At 44.3% G+C, this 19,859-nt stretch overlaps 2 protein-coding genes across 2 annotated transcripts; one reads left to right on the top strand and one right to left on the bottom strand.

The window, feature by feature from the left end:
• Nucleotides 1-2,171: 2,171 nt before the first annotated feature.
• Nucleotides 2,172-7,107, top strand: GTF3A (general transcription factor IIIA; the record flags this gene model as incomplete). Its single annotated transcript, XM_080364281.1, has 9 exons — nt 2,172-2,579; nt 2,875-2,975; nt 3,514-3,610; nt 3,802-3,890; nt 4,827-4,900; nt 5,761-5,844; nt 6,257-6,486; nt 6,590-6,649; nt 6,914-7,107. 9 exons carry the CDS (start codon nt 2,172-2,174, stop codon nt 7,073-7,075), a joined length of 1,305 nt encoding a protein of 434 aa, XP_080220407.1. The 3' UTR covers nt 7,076-7,107.
• MTIF3 (mitochondrial translational initiation factor 3) lies at nt 7,098-13,284 on the bottom strand. Its single transcript, XM_080363894.1, has 4 exons — nt 13,168-13,284; nt 9,888-10,342; nt 8,509-8,654; nt 7,098-7,409 (listed from the first exon to the last, which is right to left on the bottom strand). Exons 2-4 carry the CDS (start codon nt 10,339-10,341, stop codon nt 7,197-7,199), a joined length of 813 nt encoding a protein of 270 aa, XP_080220020.1. The 5' UTR covers nt 10,342; nt 13,168-13,284; the 3' UTR covers nt 7,098-7,196.
• Nucleotides 13,285-19,859: the final 6,575 nt, after the last annotated feature.

Genomic DNA, 19,859 nt, shown 5'->3' with positions numbered 1-19,859 from the left:
CTTCTGTTGCAACCTGCCTTCAGAGGATGCCTTGTTTTTATGGTCACAGGTAGCTGCAGGCATAATTTTGCACCTGCAGTTTTGGTCAGATAACTGCTGTCCTTACTGACCCATGTAATGCGATGCCTTGAGAGGCCGGTGCTGCGAGCACAAATAGTTGTAACTGATTAGAAAAGGCACCATTTGCAGGGCAGACATAATGGTGGGTATTCTGCCCCTTCTGAAAACTGGCTGTGTCGTGTGTCAGGGAGGATTGATAACCCAAACAACATCCTTTGGGCAGGCAGCTCCTTCTTGGAGTTGTGCCAGGAGACAGAGGAGTAACTTTGCTCACTTCAGAGGACGATGGTGGTAAAATGCAGAATTTGGGCCATTTTGTTTTAACCTGGTCTTGTCTGATCCTATTTAAGGACTGGGTGAGCTGAATGCTTGAAGAGGTAAATCCTTCAGGATGAACACAGCAAGAGAGGGGCAGGACTGGGGCAGGGAGGAGGTGTTTTCCAGAAGAGGGCTGCTCAACACCCCACAGCCCATGTAGGGACTGTGCCCAAGCCTTCCTTTCCCCCATCCCACTCAGAGAGAGCTTGTGGGCAGCCAGCTCACACAGTTGGGTTTTTCCCTTCTTTTCATACCAGCCATGGGAGACAGGTAGAGACAAAGGACCCAGGCAGTGATATTAACTGACTGTGTAAGGAACACCTGGGACTTGGTTTTAATTTGGCATGTGTGACATGCAGGAGATTTTATTCAAAACAGGCAGGTCAAGATAGCTGATGGGAGGGTTGATGGGGAGCAGAGGGTTCTGGGCGCTGCTCCGCACAGCTCTGCTGTGCAACTTCCCCATTGCTTCCAGCCCATCCCTCTCGCAGACAGGAGAGATAATCAGGTAAGGTAGGCATCCTCTGTGTCTTCTCTTGGGGGACTAGTCTATTGAGAGATTCATTAAAATCCACTATGCTCAACACAAAAAAACATCACCTGACAAGAAAAGGCTCTCAATGGAAAACAAGTCTTTGATAGCTTTATGTGCTTCTTGAATACAGGGAAAGCCAGTCAATAAAGTTCCTTGTGGCCTAAAAGCAGAAACATCTGTTGGAGGCGGCTTGCGAGGCTGAATATAGCAGCAGGAAAGCCCAACTGATTAACTCCACCCTCTTCCTAACATGTTTCTGTGGTTCCCATAAATCCCTAGAAAGGGCTCCTGAGGACACTGGCACCATTACAAGCCAGCTATAATTCTGTAAACAGAGAGATCAAGGAAACATTATCCTAACTGCAGTTCACCTCTGGCATCCAGTTTGCGTAATTCACACATGCTTTATCTGCTCTGCCTTAGCTGTGGGACAAGCTTCTGATTTAGGAAAAGATGAGGAGCCTATGCTTTGATAAAGGAAAAAATAAAGCTGGTGTTGAGAGGAGGAAGAGGGCTGGGGGCTTGGGGTCCATATGACCTTGCACTTAGGCTGGAGCTGGGGGAAACAGCAGAGGAGATCAGAGCAGCAATACACTAGATGCAGGAAGCACTTGCAGTTGGCTGGGGTGATTCTTCTCCATGTGAACTACCATCAGGGCCCTTCTCCCAGCCCCTGCTCTTCCCATCCACAATCATCCTAACAAGGAAAGCAGCCAGTGTTCTGGGGCTGGCCCTTGATTGCTTTTCACATTTTGATCTTCTTCCATTTCTGTTTATAGTAATCCCACTGGATGAAAATCCTTAAGAGGAAGAGTCTTCTCTATCCTCTCCTCTGCATTGACATTTTTCAAGACGCAGCTGAATGGAGAGTAGATAATCTCATCTAGGCTCCCTTTTCCATGAAAGGTTGGATCAGACGATCTTTTGAGGTCCCTTACAACCTGGGCTGGTCTGTGTTCTGGGACTTCAAGTCTGGTGTCAAGTGACAACTTTGTCTCTGACATGCAGGACAGCATGAGACAGACGGCCTTCCTGGTGGGAACCAGGCAGGACCACTTGCCAAAAAACCCCAACACATCGTTTTAAGGACTGTGTTAGGGAAATATGCATCTCCCATCGTGTAGTATGCCTTTTTCCCCCTCAGTGGTACATTTCTGCCGGGGTGACAGGGTGACATCCTGCACCTCACAGACACCTCAGCCAGGGCTGCAAACTCAGGTAACGGAGGCGGCACCACGCACCGGGACGGAGCTCTCCGATGGGGAGGAGGCGGCCCAGCGCACCCGTCACGGCCCCTCAGAGGGCCAGGCAGGATCACGACCGCCGTGCCACGCTGGGCAACCGCGGCCGCGGCCTCGCCAACTGGCGGGCACCACGGGACGGTGACATCTCCCCCCGGCCCGCTGCCCCGCCGGCCCGCCACACCGCGCATGCGCCGATCGACCCCGCCGGCGGCGGGACGGGAGGCGGGAGGGGACATTCCCCGCTCGCAGGCGGTCACGTGTCCTCCCGCATGGCCGGGGAGCGGGAGGCCGGGAGCGCGCAGGAGGGCTCTGGCGGGAACGCCCTTCCCACCAACCGCTTCATCTGCTCCTTCCCCGACTGCGACGCCACGTTCAACAAGGCCTGGCGGCTGGACGTGCACCTCTGCCGGCACACGGGCCAGGTGAGCCGGGTCGGCCGCTGCTGGGCCGCGGGAGCAGCGGCGCGGGGTTCCCGCTCGGGCCCCGCCGTGAGGTTTTGTGGGGCTGAGGTGCGGGGCGCAGTGCCGGGGTGGCGGCCTGAGCCGGCCCCTCGGGGGCTGGGGCAGCCCGCTGCTCATCTTGGGGTACTCAGAACGCGGAGGCGCTGGCTGGGCCGTGTCTGAAGTCCCGGCGCCAGGGGTCCTGCTGCAGGCGGCCCCTGGGATCAGCCGGGCCCCCCGGGGAGCTCTGGCCTGTGAACATCCCTCTCTCTGTCAGAGGCCCTATGTCTGCGGTTACGATGGCTGCGATAAAAGTTTCATCAGAGAGTTCCACCGGGCTCGACACCTTCTCACACACACTGGGGAGAAGCCGGTCAAGTAAGGCCAAATTTTTTACTTCTTAAAATGGGTTATGCTTGTCCTTATGGAACTGAAGGGCAGTTAGCAGTTGGCGGGGGGGCCGGTACGGAGCATGCACGCCCAGCTTTGCTACCCTGAGTACTCCTAACGGTGTGCACAGGGTGAGATGTGGAACCTCCTCAGCCTAAAACCTCCTGTCTGGCTGTGATCCGCGGCAGATGAGTGAAGGAGTGCGCAGGTCTCTCCCTACAATATAGAATTAAAAGACAGAAGGGCAGTTATCTCCTATTACTAAGCCCTTAGTGGCTGCATGTCATGGATTAGAAGCTAGGAATTATTACGTGCTTTGTTAAAATTCTCTTCCAATGTTTTTTTCCAGTGGCTTTTGATTGTAATTTACCCTCTGGCTTTTCATGTCTGCAAAGCAAATTTTTATATTTGGGTTGTGAGTTTCGGTTACTCTTTGTGTATTCCTCTTGCCCAATGATTTGTGTATCTGCCTAGGAAACAAATCACTGGTTGAGAGTTATAATAAGAAAACACAGTTCATTTGCAGGTGCACAGCTGATGGATGCAATCAGAGATTTGTAACACAGGCAAACTTAAAGAAGCACATTAAGCGCAAGCATGAAAATCGGCAAAAGCAATATGTGGTGAGTAATTACCTTTGGTACTGTAAAGTGGAGACTAAGCAAGCTCTTTTTTGCATATCTAATGAAATACTTCAACTTGTTATTATGCCGTATTTGTTTGAGTTCAAATATTGTGATTGGGATTTCAGCAAACACATGTGGACTGGGGTGTCAGTATTTGGCCTCTAATGAAAACTTAATTTCCTAAATAGTGCGATTTTGAAGGCTGCAACAAGTCTTTCAGGAAACATCAACAACTAAAAGTTCATCTGTGTCACCACACCAATGAACCTCCTTTCAAGTAGGTGGATAATTTTAATAATGAACTATAACAATTCCATTTAAACACTGCAGGTGAAAACAGATGCCTTTCTCAACCTTTTTGTTGATGTGGCATTTAAAAAAAATTACATTAATTTGTGGTCATGGCTGCAACTGCATTTCTTGTGCTAGTCCTTTGCTCATTAGTCTCTTTTGACCAACAGCCTTGGTGCTCTGTAACTTCAGCATTCCGGACATCTTATGATTTCTTACAGATTCACATGAAAAATAAACAAATAAAAAAACAGTTTTAAGTATACACAGTCTGAAATAAAAGCATAAGAGCTTGCACAGCAGTGAAAAATGCAGGTGTGTTTTCAAGTAAAAAGTAATGACTTAGGAAACACTGAGTAGTAGTTTAAGAAGGTGAGAGGCTTGGATGCCAATCTGAGTAGCTGTGCATTGCAGCTCCATTATTTATATGACACACCAATATAGATTTGATGAAAGCAGAGTTTAGTCTTGTATTTCTTACAGGTGAAACACACTTAACAGGAGTGTTCCCCTTAACTGAAGTGCACTAGTGTGGCTGGGTGACAGACACAAAAATGCTGTCAGTGCTTTGCTGCTGCTCTGACAGGTAGATCTGTGCAAGCCACTTAAACCCTGCACTGTCTCTCTCTCTTTTATGATCCAAGAGCCTACTGAGTAGGGATGTTGTGAGGTTTGATTTGTTACCTCAAGCTTAACTTGCTGTATACGCATAAACAATACTATAATTTTAACTCTTGAGGGGATCAGAGTCCTCTATTAGCAACGTATTATGGAATTCACTTTTACAAGAGGGGGAGAAAGAACACATCTCTAGGCAAGGGGAAACTTGGATTATTTTGTCCACTTTAATTGGTCTTGACTTAAAGAACAAAAAATATGTGGGTGCAGTGAAAGAAATTAATCCACTGTACTTTATACCTAGATGTAGTAATGAAGGATGTGGAAAGTACTTTTCTACTCCAAGTCGACTAAAGCGGCACGAGAAGACACATGAAGGTAACACAGTTTTTTGTCTTGCTTCAGTTACATTTTAGAAAAGGAGAAAGGACTTCTTCCAGTACTTACAGTATGCAGGGATGTATGACATGAAAGTATTCTGGGCCTGGTGATCCAGACAGACAAAACCAGAAGACCCCTTTTGAACAGCCAAATGGGATACAATTGCAAGGGATTGCAGTGGCCAGTTACAATGTACTTGCAGCAGTCTGACCAGCACTCAGGATTCCTTCAGTCATTTCTTCTCCTTATGTGCTTCCTTGTCAATAATGCATCTTCTGGGAATGGGCTAATGGTTAAGGCTTAGACCTCCAGAGGTTAGGATCAGTTGCCAGTTCTGCCACAAATTTCCTATGGAGCCTTGGCAAAACCATGTAGGCTTGCATTTTTAAAGTTAGTAATGTACCTATGTGAAGGGTATTTAAGTGGAATTGCCAGGAGGTGATCATGTATGTTTGATCTAATCCTGCTACACTCCTGTCCATTTTTTCAGTACTGTTGACAGCTAACCTGCTTTCCAGTGCTAGAAAAAAACCAAACACGCACACACATAAAAAGAACAAATAAGGGCCTAGGAAGAGTATCTAAAAAGCTGCTATTTGTATTCTCTTCCTTTCTGAAGACAGGTATGTGTTTTTTGTTATTTAGCCTCTCCAGTCCTGAGCTTTAAGTAGTTTTGACTTTCTGTGGTTTGTTTAAAAACTGTTCTGTCTACTTTATAGAAAGGTAGAGTCTCTTTAGAGTCTGGAATATTACTGTATGGTCATGATCTTATTTTTTTAATATGCAATACAAATATTCATACAGGAATATATTATTACTGTTATTTTGTGATTGTAAACATCTGTTGTGTCTAATAGGCTATGCATGCAAGAAGGAAAACTGCTCATATACTGCAAAAACTTGGACAGAGCTTCTGAAACATAATAAAGAAAGTCATACAGGTAAAGTCCAAATGCTGTAGTAAACAGAACTTAACTTTTGATACAAATAGGAAGCAAACTGCTAATCTGAAGAAGAGTCCTTGCTGAATTCATTTCATCATCTTGTCATTGTGTCTAGACAAACATTTTTAGTAACACTTTATTGGTAAAATGGTTGTTATTTTGGTTAGACCTTAAACTGATGAAAATGCTTCTCAGTATACTAAATTTGCTTTGTGATCCAGCTAACAAGAAATTGTACAATGTAGGATTTAATATCTGGGTAATTCATACGAGATTATTCTCTTCCAGTCTCTGAGATCCTTGCATTTCATGTGGATTTTAGCATTGTTCTAGAGGACTACTAGGGTTTGATTCTAAGCTCCTGTCAGGAGCTATTAATTTATACTCTGCCTGTCTGTTTCTCACTCAGAGCCGATAGTTTGCAGTACATGTTACAAAACTTTTAAACGGAAAGATTACCTCAAGCAGCATCAAAAAACACACGCTGTAGAGAGGGAAGTCTATGGATGCCCAAGAGAAGGATGTGGGAGAACTTACACAACTGTATTTAACCTTCAAAGCCATATCCTCTCATTTCACGAGGAGAAAAAAACATTCTCTTGTGATTATCCAGGCTGTGGAAGAGTGTTTGCAATGAAGGTATGCTTTGCTTTGTTTTGTTTTTAAACTGTCCTAATATGATCACATAATCTGAAACGATAAACCTAACTTTATTTTTCCCCCCTGCTCTTTGTAACTGTAGCAGAGCCTAGCAAGGCACACAGTTGTACATGACCCTGAAAAAAGGAAGCTGAACTTGAAAGTAAGTTATACGCTTGAAATCTCAACCATAGCCCATCACTTCGGAGGAGAGTAAACATTACATGTTTTAGAATGTGACTTCAAGCAGGAAAACAGGCCAGCTATCTACACTTAATTTCCAAAGCTTCTTTAGATAATGCATTTCTGGCCTATTCATTAATTTCTTCTCCATCCCTCCTCCCTGCCCACCCCCTCCCCCCCACCCAGTTGTAGTCTTTGCTCCATAGATATGTTAAGGTGCTAATTCTAGATTTATTTCTGCCAGGCAAAGCGTTCTCGTCCTAAGAGGAGCTTAGCCTCTCGTCTGAGCGGCTACATTCCTCCTAAAACACAGCCAGGAAAGGATGCGGTTGTGACAGAAACAAAGACAATGGATAAGCCCATAGAAAATGAAATACCAACTGTTGAAATCCTGACTCTGCAGTAAAGGCTAACTGAGACAACATTCTTCATGGAATGACCACTGCAAAGTTCAACAATAACTTTATTTTTGTAGGATTTTTTTAAAATTCGTATTTTTTTACACGTCTTTGTAAAGTCACTGATGGTTACTGATGCAATTCACTTGACTTGAGATCTTCATTTTCATCTTTTTTTGCTTCACTGTTTTTCTGTTCTGCAATCTTCTGGTATGCTTTCAACTCTTTGTCAGACATGTGTCTCAAAATACAGGTACTCACCCCTTCTCTAGCAACTCTTGGCTTAGAAAGATAAGTGGCTTTCTCAGCCACAGTCTCCAAAATCTGGTCAAAAATCATGAACTAAAAAGGAGAAAAACAGGACTAAATGCACAAACACAGATAGAAAAATATTTCAGTGTGTTCTGTAATGACACTGTCTCCTGCTTGTGGTTTAGCTATGTTAGGGAACAGACTGCCTTAGCTTATTGAATTATTTGGTATACTGCTTCTTATAGAACTTGTTTAGAAACTGCTTATATAGAATTTCCTTAGCATAAGTAAGTTTGCTTAGCACAACTTCTGTAAGCTGTGAACCTCTGTACTTTCTGCTTCCTTAAGTAAAACAAGCCACAGAGTCTTCAAGCTAGACAGGGGAGCTGCATCCCTGGAGATAAGGAACAGAATGGCATCTAACAGAAGAACATTTTTGCTGTTACCAAGAACGTATTTTCTCCAGCTGTGGGTGCAAAGTAGCAACTGAAGGTCAGAACTTTGACTGACGTGCCACCTGACAAAAATGAAGAGATCCAATGAAGAAGGAGAAACCAGACTCTAATTTTGCAGCTGGCCCAGAGTGACATGCAGGGAGTGGGAGTTTGTATTGTGGGTGTGTAATTGTGTGTGGTTTTTTTCTGCTGAGGGTCCCTCTTCAGGAGGTGCCCAGCTGGAGCTGCTCCACCCTGTACCTTGCAAATAAATTATTTATTTTAGAATAATTTTTAGAATCCATGTCTGAGTCTCTGCTATGGGAAACCTAGGGAAAAGGAACTTCTCTAACACTAGCTGAAATGAGCTATTTGCTAGTCTGGGTTTAGTTCAGGTTTAGAAAAGTCACGAGAGGTATTCATATGAGGTATATATAAAAGTCACCAGAGGTATAGATAGGAAAAATTCACCAGCCCAGTTAAGAGGGTGGTGCTGCAAAGGAGGGGAAACTTCTCAGACTCTGCTGTCAAAGCCAGCGTTATAATGGCATTCTTAGGAAAACACGGTATGTGAGTTGTCTCTATGGGACTGCTTTTCTGGAACTGCAGTGTTTGAACAAACATTATTTTCACAGGACCTAGACTTGAGCAGTACATGATACACTAAAAATCCTGGCAGTACTGAACAGGGGAAGTTAATCCAAGTACACCTATTTCATGAAACTGATTGGTCCAATTTTCAGGAGTCCACTTACCATGTCTGTAGTGCTATCCTTTGCTTGCCGGATGGTAACTTTCACGTGGTATTTCTTTTCAATCCACTGTGCTATCTGTTTAGTCTTGGTTTCTAAGTCATTCTTGGCAATAGCTGAAGAAAAGGATAACTCCTTCTGAACTGTCTCTGTTTAAAACAGAAGTAAAGCTGTGTTGGTTTAACACCTGACAAGCCCGTACCAACTGCTCTCTTTCAGCAGACTATGGTGCTTTGCGTAACTGCCTCCCCAAGTGCTGCTTTCCCATACATAACATCCCAATCTCATTGTCTCGGCATGCACCACCATCACTTGAGAAGGTGGCTACTTCATATCTCACACTCACTGCCCTAAGTGGGAGACCCAAGTGCATGTTTGAGGCACACAGTGAAGTCTCTTCAGGGTCAGAAAGCTTAAAGTATTTTTTGTTCTAATTATAGTTTTGTTCATACCACCCATAATGCAGGTCTAAGAAAGATAAACTGGTAAGCATGGGAATTAAAGATGTGGTGTGCAAATTCCTGTGTTCATCACATAGTATAGCTGAATGTGAAAGCTTTTAAGTTAGATGGGTTTTTGTCTCAAGCCCATTTTCTTGAATGGTACAGTGCAATACTCAACTGGACATATGATGCATTGTAATTGAACAATTTATGGTCTCTTCCTCCTCAAAAGATTCTCTAGTTACCATTTGAATACATTTTTTGTAGTTTCTTGAACAGAAAAACGCACTACCACAATAGTGCTCTCTTCTAAAATCAGAACTCTAACCAAACCACAGGTGTCTGCGTTAGCCTGAGAAATAGAAAAGAGGATACAAGGTCAGATGCCTTTTCCAAAACCTCTTTGCTAAACTCAGTTTGTTAAACTGCTGGAGCAGGCTGACATAAGAAAAAACACTGAAAAGTGTTCCAATATTGAAAAAGTTGCTCTCTTACTCTGTACAAAAAAGGACTCCAGATGTTGTCTTCCTAGCAGCAAGATGGGAATGAGTACTGGTGACAAAAATATACTGGTGTTTCTAGTACTCTGTTTGTTAAATCTGCCAGTCACTTTATGCCTTAGCACAAGTACAGAAATTCTGTGAGTCTCACAGAACCAGGGTCCAGTTATGTTCACTTAAATAAAAAAAGGTTTTTTTAAAAAAGCGAGCAGATACCAAAATAGTAAATCCTGATAAGGCAATAGAAGGCTTCTCCGTGGAAACCAAGACTAATCCAAAATTGTATTTTCACCACTGCAAATCCTCAATAGTGTGGACTGCAGTGATATTGCTTTGGATTTACACACAAATACGAGTAAGAGGATTTCATCTGCTGAAACTACTTTTAATGCAGCGTTTTTCAAAGTGCTCAATGTTGTAGTGTAAAAAACGTACATACCTGCTTTTGGACTTGCTTTTTTCTTCTCTGCACGTTTAAGCTGTTCTTCATGAATCTGCTGCCCAGTCATTAGTCTGTATACAGGAGGTTCTGCATTCGCACGAAGGAGAACTAGTTTCAGGTCATGCTGATCCATAAGTTTGAGTGCCTCTGCTCGGTGCATATGTCCTAAGCTCTCTCCATCCTGGTTGATTAAGTGCAAAATCCGATCGGGAATTCTTCGCCCAACACTTCCAAATGCTGCTTTCCTTTTCGGTTCCGTGTGAGATTTTTCAGCTGTACAAAATGGTTGAGCAAGTCCAAACACAGTTGACTTTCTAGGGTCAGGTAGGAATGGGGAAAAGACCCTCTTTTGTGGTGTTTGTGTCAGAAGAGTACCAAAGAATCTTTTTGCATGTCTATTCTCTTTTCTGGTTGCTTGACATAAAAGTTTCATCACGCAAGAGGTTGTCATTCTGAGGAAGCAGAGAAGAAGAAAAACCAAGTTACCCCCATCAGTCAGATTCTTGTAGTTATATTACAAAGACTTGATGCCAGTTCAGAAAACCCTAGTCCTCTTTCAAAAAGATGTGTGGTGTTACTATACAGAATGAGCAATCAACAGTGACATTCCAGTAACAGAGGGCTATAACTCAGAGAAAAAATCTAACAAAGAAACAAAATTTATTAAGAGTTGATTTTATCTTCAGTATTTTAAAGTTTGAGCCTGAACTCCTTTAAGGAATCTAAAATTTCCAGTTCATTTCTCCTCATCTACTCCTACACAGCTTTTTTGTGTGTAGAGACTAGCCAATGGTTAAGAGGGAGAAGCTGTTGCCAAATAAAAAGGTGTGTCAGACTTTTAAAATTTTCAGTCTGGTTATTTTCTTTAAGTATCTAACACTAGGACTTCCTTCCCAATTCTGATACTCCTCATTGGAAAGTGTTTAATTTAAGCCATATTAATCCAGAACTGCTCTAATCCCGTAGTGAACAAAGTGGCCGCTTGTACAATACCCAGCAGCAGCCATGCCAGCATATACAGCCTGACTCTTCTATGTTTTGTAAGGTTTTGGAATTTCAAAGCCTTGACCACACAGAGTAAGACTGCCATGCATAATCTTCACCTTGGCATTAAAACATGACAAAATAACCATTACTATACTTGAAAATATGGTTTATCCCAGCGCTGAAAACTCTTCCATAGCTAGGCATGCGACTTGCTTCTCATAGCACTGACCCCAAATTGTGGATTTTTCTCAGTTTTCCAAATGTCATTTTGTGGAAGTATTCCAGCTATTTACTTGGTCTTACATGGATTATTCACTGTTATTTCAGTAACCTTAAAAAAAATAATTAAAAAGTGTTTTTACTGTCATTTAAGCTCAAATTCCATAGATTCAGCCATGCATCAAAGTGAAAACAGTGCCTTAATTTTAAACCTATTTTATCAGACATTTAAAGTTTTTCGTAAACATTAAATTTAAGGTGGCACATTCCTATTTATTGTAGGCTGATTTCTTCCAGTTATCAAAACTATTTAGATTTCTTATATACAGAAAGCATACACCTAAGGAGCATTAACTGTTTGGACAGTGCAATTTGCTGTAGACATTTTACCAGAACCATCTAACAAAAACACTGATAATGATATTTTTCTTCTTCTTGAATGATGAAAAAAGCAAAAAATAAAGACATAGATAAGATTTGCCTGCAATACATGGACTGGAAAACAAGCAACATGTTCATATGCAAATTAAAATTTAAATAAATTGTTACAGACATGTATCTTGGCACTACTCATGAAGTTATACTTTCAAAACAAGCCTCAAAATACACAAGCACTTGAAATTTGAAGACTAGTGAAAGTGATCTTTGTGGCGTTTCTTCCATTATAAATTTTTCCTCATTTCTCTCTGCTTCTTGGAATCCCCCTGGTAATTTTGCCGCACTTGACCATTATTTGCATTTTGTTAAAAACTCCAGAAATTGGCCATTTTTTAACAGCTGCAAAATCTTTAGAAGTAAAGAACAACCTGTGGAGTATTTGCAGTTTTGGTATTCCACATTTAAAAGGCAGCAAGTGCAGGAAAAGTCAAGGATGACACAAGAAACCAAAAACAGGCTGTACCAGAACAGCAGGCGGGAATGTGACTTCTTTTGCCTAGGAAGGAATGTGACTCCCCTTGATAAATATATATATGCATACATATATATGTGTATGACATTGTGTAAATATTTATCCATGGGCATGGAGAAGGTGCAAACAATCAGAAAGGCCCCTGCCAAGTCCGAACCAGAACTGTGGCCCCAGGGAAACACGGGTTTTCCTTGGCTGTGGTGATGGCCCTACAATAACACACCCACTGCCAGCACCGGAGTATCTCTGTGCATCATCAGCACAGCCACACAAAAACCAGCAAGTCCTTATTTTTAAAATGGTTTCATAAACCAGCTGCAGACTGCGCACTGCAGACTTACAGACTGTAATCTTGGTAACACTTTGGTGCATTATAAAATACTATAATTATCTTGCATTCAGAGGGAGCTAGCTTGTCTTTGTCAGTTACTGACTTCTAAGTAATAGTATCACAGCAATGAAGTAACAGTTTATTTTAAATAAGTCACAGTCTTGCTCTGCTTAACACGTTTTTGCCTTTATTCTCCTTCCTTCTTTGTTGCTATTAAACCTAGTCAATTTTGCCTTGAGAGGAAATTAAAACATTTTGTGGAATGATTTTTCTTCACGTAACACAGCACGTATTTTGCTGTGTGCATCGCTGTCAGTGCGTTATCAAGCCCGGGTGACTTTGCCGGGAGTTCCGAGGAGCTGCAGGGCACAGCGCCGGGCACCGCGGGAGCCGCAGGACACGCCGCTGTCCCCGCACCCGCGGGACGTGTTTTGCTGCACGCGTGAGCGCCGCAGCGCCTACAGCTCCGCGCAGCTGCCGCGGGAGATGTCTTCCACCTTGCGGGAGCTGCTGGCGTGTGCCGTCCTATGCTGTTCCATGTAAACACAGCCTGGAAAGACGCTATTTTCATTTCACGCATGGGTTTGCGCGGGGGTATGTGTCCTGCTGTGTTTGCGGTCCCGGGTGTGCACGGCGGGGACATTACCCTTTTGTGTGCGTGTGGTGCCACCGGCTGTGACCCTGTGCCCGGGCCGGGGGATGTGTCGGTGCAGGCAGGCCCTGGGGCGGCGGTTTTGGCCCCGCTGCCCGGAGCCCGCCGGGCTGCCTGGAGTCCGCCGGGCCTCCCGCCCCGGCCCGCATCGCCTTCCCCCGCGCCGGGTGGCTCTTACCTGCCGGCCGAGCCGCCAGCCCGCCGCAGCAGCCGAGACACCGGCCAGACCACCGGGAGGGTGGAGCCTGGCCCGGCTCTTCCCCTTCTTCCTCCTCCTCTTCCTCTTCCTCCTCCCGCTCCCCCACCCACCTGCGGGGCTGCGCGCGCACAGACGTGCGTGTGCCCGTGTGCGCCGGGCGCGCTCCCGCGCCTCGCACTTGCCCGCGGCTGCGCGCTCGTGTGCAGCGCTGCGCGGGTGCGCGCGTGCGTCTGTGCTCAGCTGCCGCGCCAGTGATGGACACACGGGTGCGTCGGGGGGTGCGTGTGTGTGAGCCCGTGCTCTGTATGTGTGTACACCGGGTGTACGCCTTGTCTGTATGCCTGTCTGTCCACACGTTGTTCCCGTGAACGTCTGTGTGTTGTGCACACCTCGGGTATATACAGGTGTGGTTTTGCATATGGCTGTTTGTGTGCAGGGAGTTGCTGTTTGTGTGCAGGGAGTTGCTGTTTGCAGGGGCGGTTTTTCATGGCTGTTTTTGTGTAGAGTTTCCATGCACTGGTTTGTGCGTCCCTCCTGCTGTGTATCACATATTTCCATGCTGATATATGTGTGTGTTGTGCCTGCCTGATGCTGCCCGTGCAGTTGCTTGGTTGTGCTATTTTCCCGGGTGTGCCACCACTGACTTGTGCCTTTTTGCTGATTGAGAGTCTTTGTTGCACTGGGGGAGCCAGTTGCGTGGCGGCATAAGGGCTGCTGCTGGGAGATGGTTCTCACCGGGTCCTCCCAGGGAGGTGCTTCGTGGCTGAGATGTGCGTGCCGAGCGGTTTGCGTGTGCGCTGTGTGTCGAGGCTGCGTACCCAGGTTGTACCTGGGGGTGCACTGCAATGCACCCCCGTCTCACACCACCCGCATGACCGCGTGCCAGCCCGTGTGCCTGCAGGTTCCACGGTGTGGGCTTCGTCGCACGCTGGCACTGCCAGGAGCCGTGGCCTGTGTGGTGCTGTGCGTAGTGTCACCCCGCAGCTCGCTGTGCATGTGTGCACAAGGTGTGTCACACAGCGCAGGCGTGTCTGCAGGGGTCAGCAGTGTGTGCGCTTGTGGCGTTGAGTGAGTCAGTCTGGAAGCTTGTGGATGTTTGGGTTGTTACCCTCTCTGGTGATCTGTTCTGCCCGAAGTGTGCAGGCTGCTGCTTCCAGTTTGGAGACAGAAAACCTTGCCTTTGAAAGAGAAGCTGAAATTCATGTGCAAACCCTAGGTCCTTGGCTGTGAGTAACACACTAAATAAAACACTAAACAGCGTGAGACTTTGCAGTTCTCCCGTTCTGGTGGGATGTGTGGAACTGCGTGTGCTGAGAACAGCGTTGCAGGAGCCGAGGTGTTTGTGTTTATTGAAAAATGCTATTCAGTCAGGTGGGCTGGAGCTGGGAACAACACTCTGGCCAGAAGTGTGCTTGTTTAGAATCTGGTGCAAAATTAAGGCATAGGAGGCGGCTGGGAGGGAGGCCTTGTACACTGTCCTACTTGCTTCAAAATTCAGGGCTTTTTAGCTCATTTGCTTTGGGCTACAACTAAGCGACCCCTCTTTCCTCTTCCCCGTTTCTTGCCCAGGAAAAAGAAATGCCATTAAAATCTCAGCTTCCTTTTTTATTTTTTGTTTGTTTGTTTGAAAGCTTTGTAAACTATGGTCTTAGAATGGTTTAATTCCAGGGCTGGTTGTTTTGGTACACACATGCAAAAAAGTCTGTCATTGCTGTGTGCTTTTCATCTCTGCAGAAGACATCATATGGTAATTGTGTGCAAAACTAGGAAGCTTTACTAAATCATTTCACAATCTCGAATTCACGCATAGCACCTTATTCTCATTAAAACTGTTGTAATGAATACGGGAAAATGCCATTAGCAGAATGAGCCAAGTAGATGGTGAGCTGCATTAACAGCCTGGCTGACAACTGTAGCTTCCCCTGTTCTATGCAAATGGCGTCTGTTTTTTCCATCTCGCCCTTTTGTTTGTTTCTTGATTTCACTCAGGCGTGATGCCTTTGCAATCGTAAGCTCTTTGGGAACAGGGATTGCCATGTATTCCATTAGTAGAGTGCCTAAGAAAACCAGATCTCAGTTTGATGCTCTTGAAACATGAATTATTGAGATTCTGCAGTATCCAGTTGTGGAGAGTGAAATATTCCACAATAAGAAAAGGCGATACAAAGATGTTTTTTACTGGTTTGTTTTTTTTTTTTTCATGGTCTGGAAATCAAATGTGGCATTTGAATAACCATGAAGGGAAGTTTTGGCAGAGCTGAAGCCTGGAGAGAGATTTTTTTTCTCACCTTCAGCTCTGCAAGATGCATTAGAGGAGAGCTTGTCAGCGGCCCAGCTTGCAGTTAGCTACTATTGCCTCTTGGAGAACTGTTCCCATAAGACAGATAATTTTCAGCAATGATGTTAGTAGGAGCAATAAAGGTAATAATCCTCTTCACTGTGATAAAAACTACCTGCATGAAAGCAAGGTACTCTGGAGCATACAACTTGCATTCCTTCTCTCTTCCCTTTATTTAATTCTATTAAGTTTAAACCTGATGTTTGTTTTACTTCATGCCTTTCTAATTAAATTTAGCGTGCCAAGAAGTAGTGCAGCCTTCTCATGCTGTTTGTCCTCAATTAACTTGATCTTTCTGGGGATTCATTGTGCTCTTTCACCTTGTCCTCTGTCTCATGTCTATTTACACTGTCATTGTCTAGCGGCTGTGTTTTTATATGCGCCTATCACGGCGGGACTGCAGTCTTAATTATTTGAAAGACACTATCATAATAAATGCTGTTAATAATAACTTTCTCCCTTATATTTTTCCTGATGCATATCATCCTCTGCCCACCACTGGCAATATTCTCAGTCATTTATTTGTGTTTCAGTTCCTAAATCTTTGTCTGTCTTTTTTTTTTTTTTCCATTTGACATTATTTTCCCAAGCTGGTTAGCAAAGTTGTTTTCACTTTATTATTTTTTGTGCCAAATCAAGGCCTGTTGTGCTAGACCTGGTGCCAAACCATAGCTAATTTTTGCCCCAGAGAATTTAAAATGCAAATATATGAGAAGGAGAAAGGACGGGGGATGGAGAGGTTTCTCGCCCTCATACATGAACAGAGCAGGGATCTGCCAGTGTGAGTGTTTTTAATGTGCCGTTGTGAGGCTCAGGATGCTACCAGGAAGGTTCTTCCACGTTCACAACTGATCTCTGCAGGACTAAGTGTTTGTTTATCCTCTGGGGATGCTGGAGAGTGGGATTGGTCTCCCCCTGAAGCTATGAGTTCTGGGTACAGTTAACTGCTTGTAGTGCCCAGCAGAGAGCGAGAACACCCTGAGCTGGGTGACAAAGTGCGCCCCTGGAGTCCCAGGGCTCCAGTTTACGTTCATTCAAGCTCCACCATTCATTCTGTGGGAGGAGGAAGGGAGCTGCTTAAGTGCCTCACACCTTCAAGGAGCTCCTGCCTTCTGGCTCTGGCAGGAGAACGGGTCTTTGGTTGGTGGTGAACATCTTGCCGCTCTCTAAAATGGAGCTGTAGTTCTCAGTATCTGGTCCAAAAAATTTTAAGTGCCAAACAAGTTCATCAGGAATTTCTTACTGACATTGTGGGGTTTATGCAGTGCCTGGGGCTCTTGGTCATGGATCAGTAGCAGCAGGTGGGACAGCAGTTTTTTTCTCAGCCTTATAACTAAATCTGTGATTAGTCTCCTGCACAGTCGTGCTTGCAAAAATACTGAGCACATGGAGGGCTGCTTACGCTGTGCACCTCTGTTTTTCTGTGTAATTCCCTCCTTTCGCAGGGTGTTCTGGTGGGGAAGCTTTGGGGAAGACTTGGAGAGAGTTGCTTTTTCCCTCAGAGCCCTGCTCTCTGGCACCAGCTGGTGCGGCTCGCCGCCTCCTTCCCACTGGTTATAGCCCTGGCCCTGGGGTTCTGCAGGCCCTGCTCAGAGGGGCCGTAGCCTCCCCTGTGCACTCCTCAGTGTTCATTTTACCGTTAGTGTTCATAGGAGGCTTCTGCTCTTAACTCAGATGAAGAACTCCCCTGGGCAGAGCTGAGCATTGCCATATGGCAGAGAACACATCAGAGTAAACACGTATTTAAAGGACACAGAAATTCTGGAGATGTAGTAGGACAAGATTCCTGGAATCTGCAGTAGCTCATTTACTCCTTTTCCATCCCCAGCTTTTTAAAGTTCCTTCCTACACACACTTCTCTAATTTTATTCTAACAAGAAACAGCAACAAAAACTAAAGCAAACCCAGAAATTCTGTTGAGAGGTAAATGGTCGTCGCTGATACCCTGCACAGAATATACAAATACAGTTGAAACAGCTGAAGTTTTGTTTGGTTTCTGAGATCTGCCTGTTACAGGAATTAAATCTTTTGAAGATGCATGCTCTGCCATTAAATTGCTTGGGCTGATTTACTGAATCCAGGCAAAGAACTGATTTTGCTCCCTGAAAAGCGAGGTTGACTGAATTTACTAAAATGTTAATCATAAAGCAAGTCCATGGGTCCCTGGGGTGAGACACAATTAAAGTTAGAACTTCCCAGTGTAGAAAGTTTTTTAACTGTCTAGTTTTACATCTTGACTGTGGGGAGAGGAGTTTCCACTGTACATCTAAGACATTGTTCTGCAGCCTTTGCAAGTTGCTGGGTTCAGCTGCGAAGATTTTAAAAGCTGCTTTTGTTGGCAGCCTAGGACACATCCGTGACCTTATTAAAGTGGAAGTGAAAGCGCTCTCTTTTTTTTTTTTTTTTTTTTTTTTGCAACAGTAAATCTACTAATTTTACAGTCAGTTGAACAGCAATAGATTAATTTGTTTAAAGTCTGCATTCACAAAGAAAACGTGAACTTCGCTGCCTTGAATACCCGAAACTACAGTGCGATATTTAAAGGGTAGAAACTATTACAACTTGCCCTAGAATGGTCCAAGCAGTTCCCTGTCACCTGCTTCTCAGCACAGGTGCTGACCTCCTCGTCTATTCTATCCCTCCTGACAGCCTAGCAGCGAGGCTGGGGCTTTGTGTGCAACAGAGAGAGCTTTTCCAATGACTGGGCCAGTTTTCTTCAGCAACCACAGGAAGCAGAATAAAGAAAAGGTTAAGGGCCACCGTGAGGGTCAGAATGGGTTAAATTTGGTTAACATCAGAGGTTATAGCTTTTAACAAGAGCATGAAGGAAACTTATTCGAAGATGCAATTTGTTTCTTCTTTGTCAACCATTATTTTTTTTTACTCTATTGATAGTGACAGCTTAACAAAGTTTTTATATGCCAGGGTTTTCATCCTTTAGAGGATAAAGAACTGTGATGCAAAAAGAGATGCAGGTGGAAGACTTTATAAAGCCTCCATGAGTTTCAATTTGATGGTTGAAAGTAGGCTCCCTGCGTGGCTAAGTCAAAAATAATTTGTAAATGTTAAAAAAAATACACGTTACAGACAGAGGAGCTGCTTTCCTCCCCCCGCTTCGCCCCAATGTAACTTGCCAAGAGTAGTGCGTTGTCGGAGCCTTTACAATCTGACTGGTTTTGTATGTATTATTTTCTATATCTCCCTCTAAAGATGATCAAAGTCAAATGCCCTTAACAACAGTCTTCATGATCTCTCTTCAAGATTTTTTTTAGTGTATAACACAAGGTTCTATTTTTTTCAGGGTTTTTTTATCCCAATCTAGTGAAGAAGCACAAAAACCAAAACGCATGTGCTGGGTAGCTCCACTGGGCAGTTCTCATTCAGCTTCTTGGAATGCGAAGATGCAGAAAGTTTAAATATTTCTGAAAATTATTGAAGAAAAGTAATAAATAATTTTAGTAGGAGTTTTCCTGTGTGTATACACAACACCTCATCTGCCAATCAATCGTTTCTTCAAAATTAGTTCATAAAATTACTGCTTTTTTGTTGTTTTATCCTGGTGCAAAGTAAAGAACTGAAATCAGAATTTAATTAAGTCTGATAAGAATTCATGAGTAGTAACTATGCATTTGTTTTCCTAAAGGAAAAAAAAAAAGGTTATGTGATCATGCTGTCTTTCTATCCATCTGTCTTTCTGCAAGTTACCTTGGCACAGTTTTAACCTCTTGGACACTTCAGCCCAGATTGGCAAAGAGATAGGGACCCCAAAAGTATTGGACATTTATAATAACTATAAATATTTATATATTTCTATCAAGTTTTGTGAAAATCAGTGGTTAAGCCCTCAGGTTACTGTCTCGTTCTGACAAAAGAGTTTGTCCGGTTGACCAGGAAGCGTGTGTGTGCGGAGTGCCCAGGTAACACAGGAGTTATCAGATCAGCCACAGCCCGTGGTGCCTTCTGCCTTGCCAGCTGTCCAGGGGCTGTGCTGGGGCTGTGTAAGGCTGAGGGAGTGCTGCGGTGTGGGATTTAGACACGGGAGAAGGAGCCATTGTGTGGGCAACAGAGAGGCATAGGGGACATGCTGGGGGCATACTCATATCTTTAATTTTGGAATTTTATTGTTGTAGGTCTGTTGCAGGAGGTAGGAGGAACAGTGAGACTGATGACAGTGGGAACTGAGAGACAACACAAACCTTAACTGTACAAGTATCGGTTATTTCCTTGCTCATGGGACAACTTCTGTTTGCTTGGAGGAGAAGTTTAATTTGATTTATTGCATCACTGCAGTCTGCATGACCAAAGCTTGAAACCCGGAATTCACTTGCTGTTG

This window comes from Nesoenas mayeri (assembly GCF_963082525.1).
Source record: "Nesoenas mayeri genome assembly, chromosome: 1".
In the NCBI taxonomy this organism is placed as follows: Eukaryota; Metazoa; Chordata; class Aves; order Columbiformes; family Columbidae; genus Nesoenas; species Nesoenas mayeri.
Note: the sequence above shows the minus strand (reverse complement) of the source record. Positions and strands in the feature narration are given on the sequence as shown.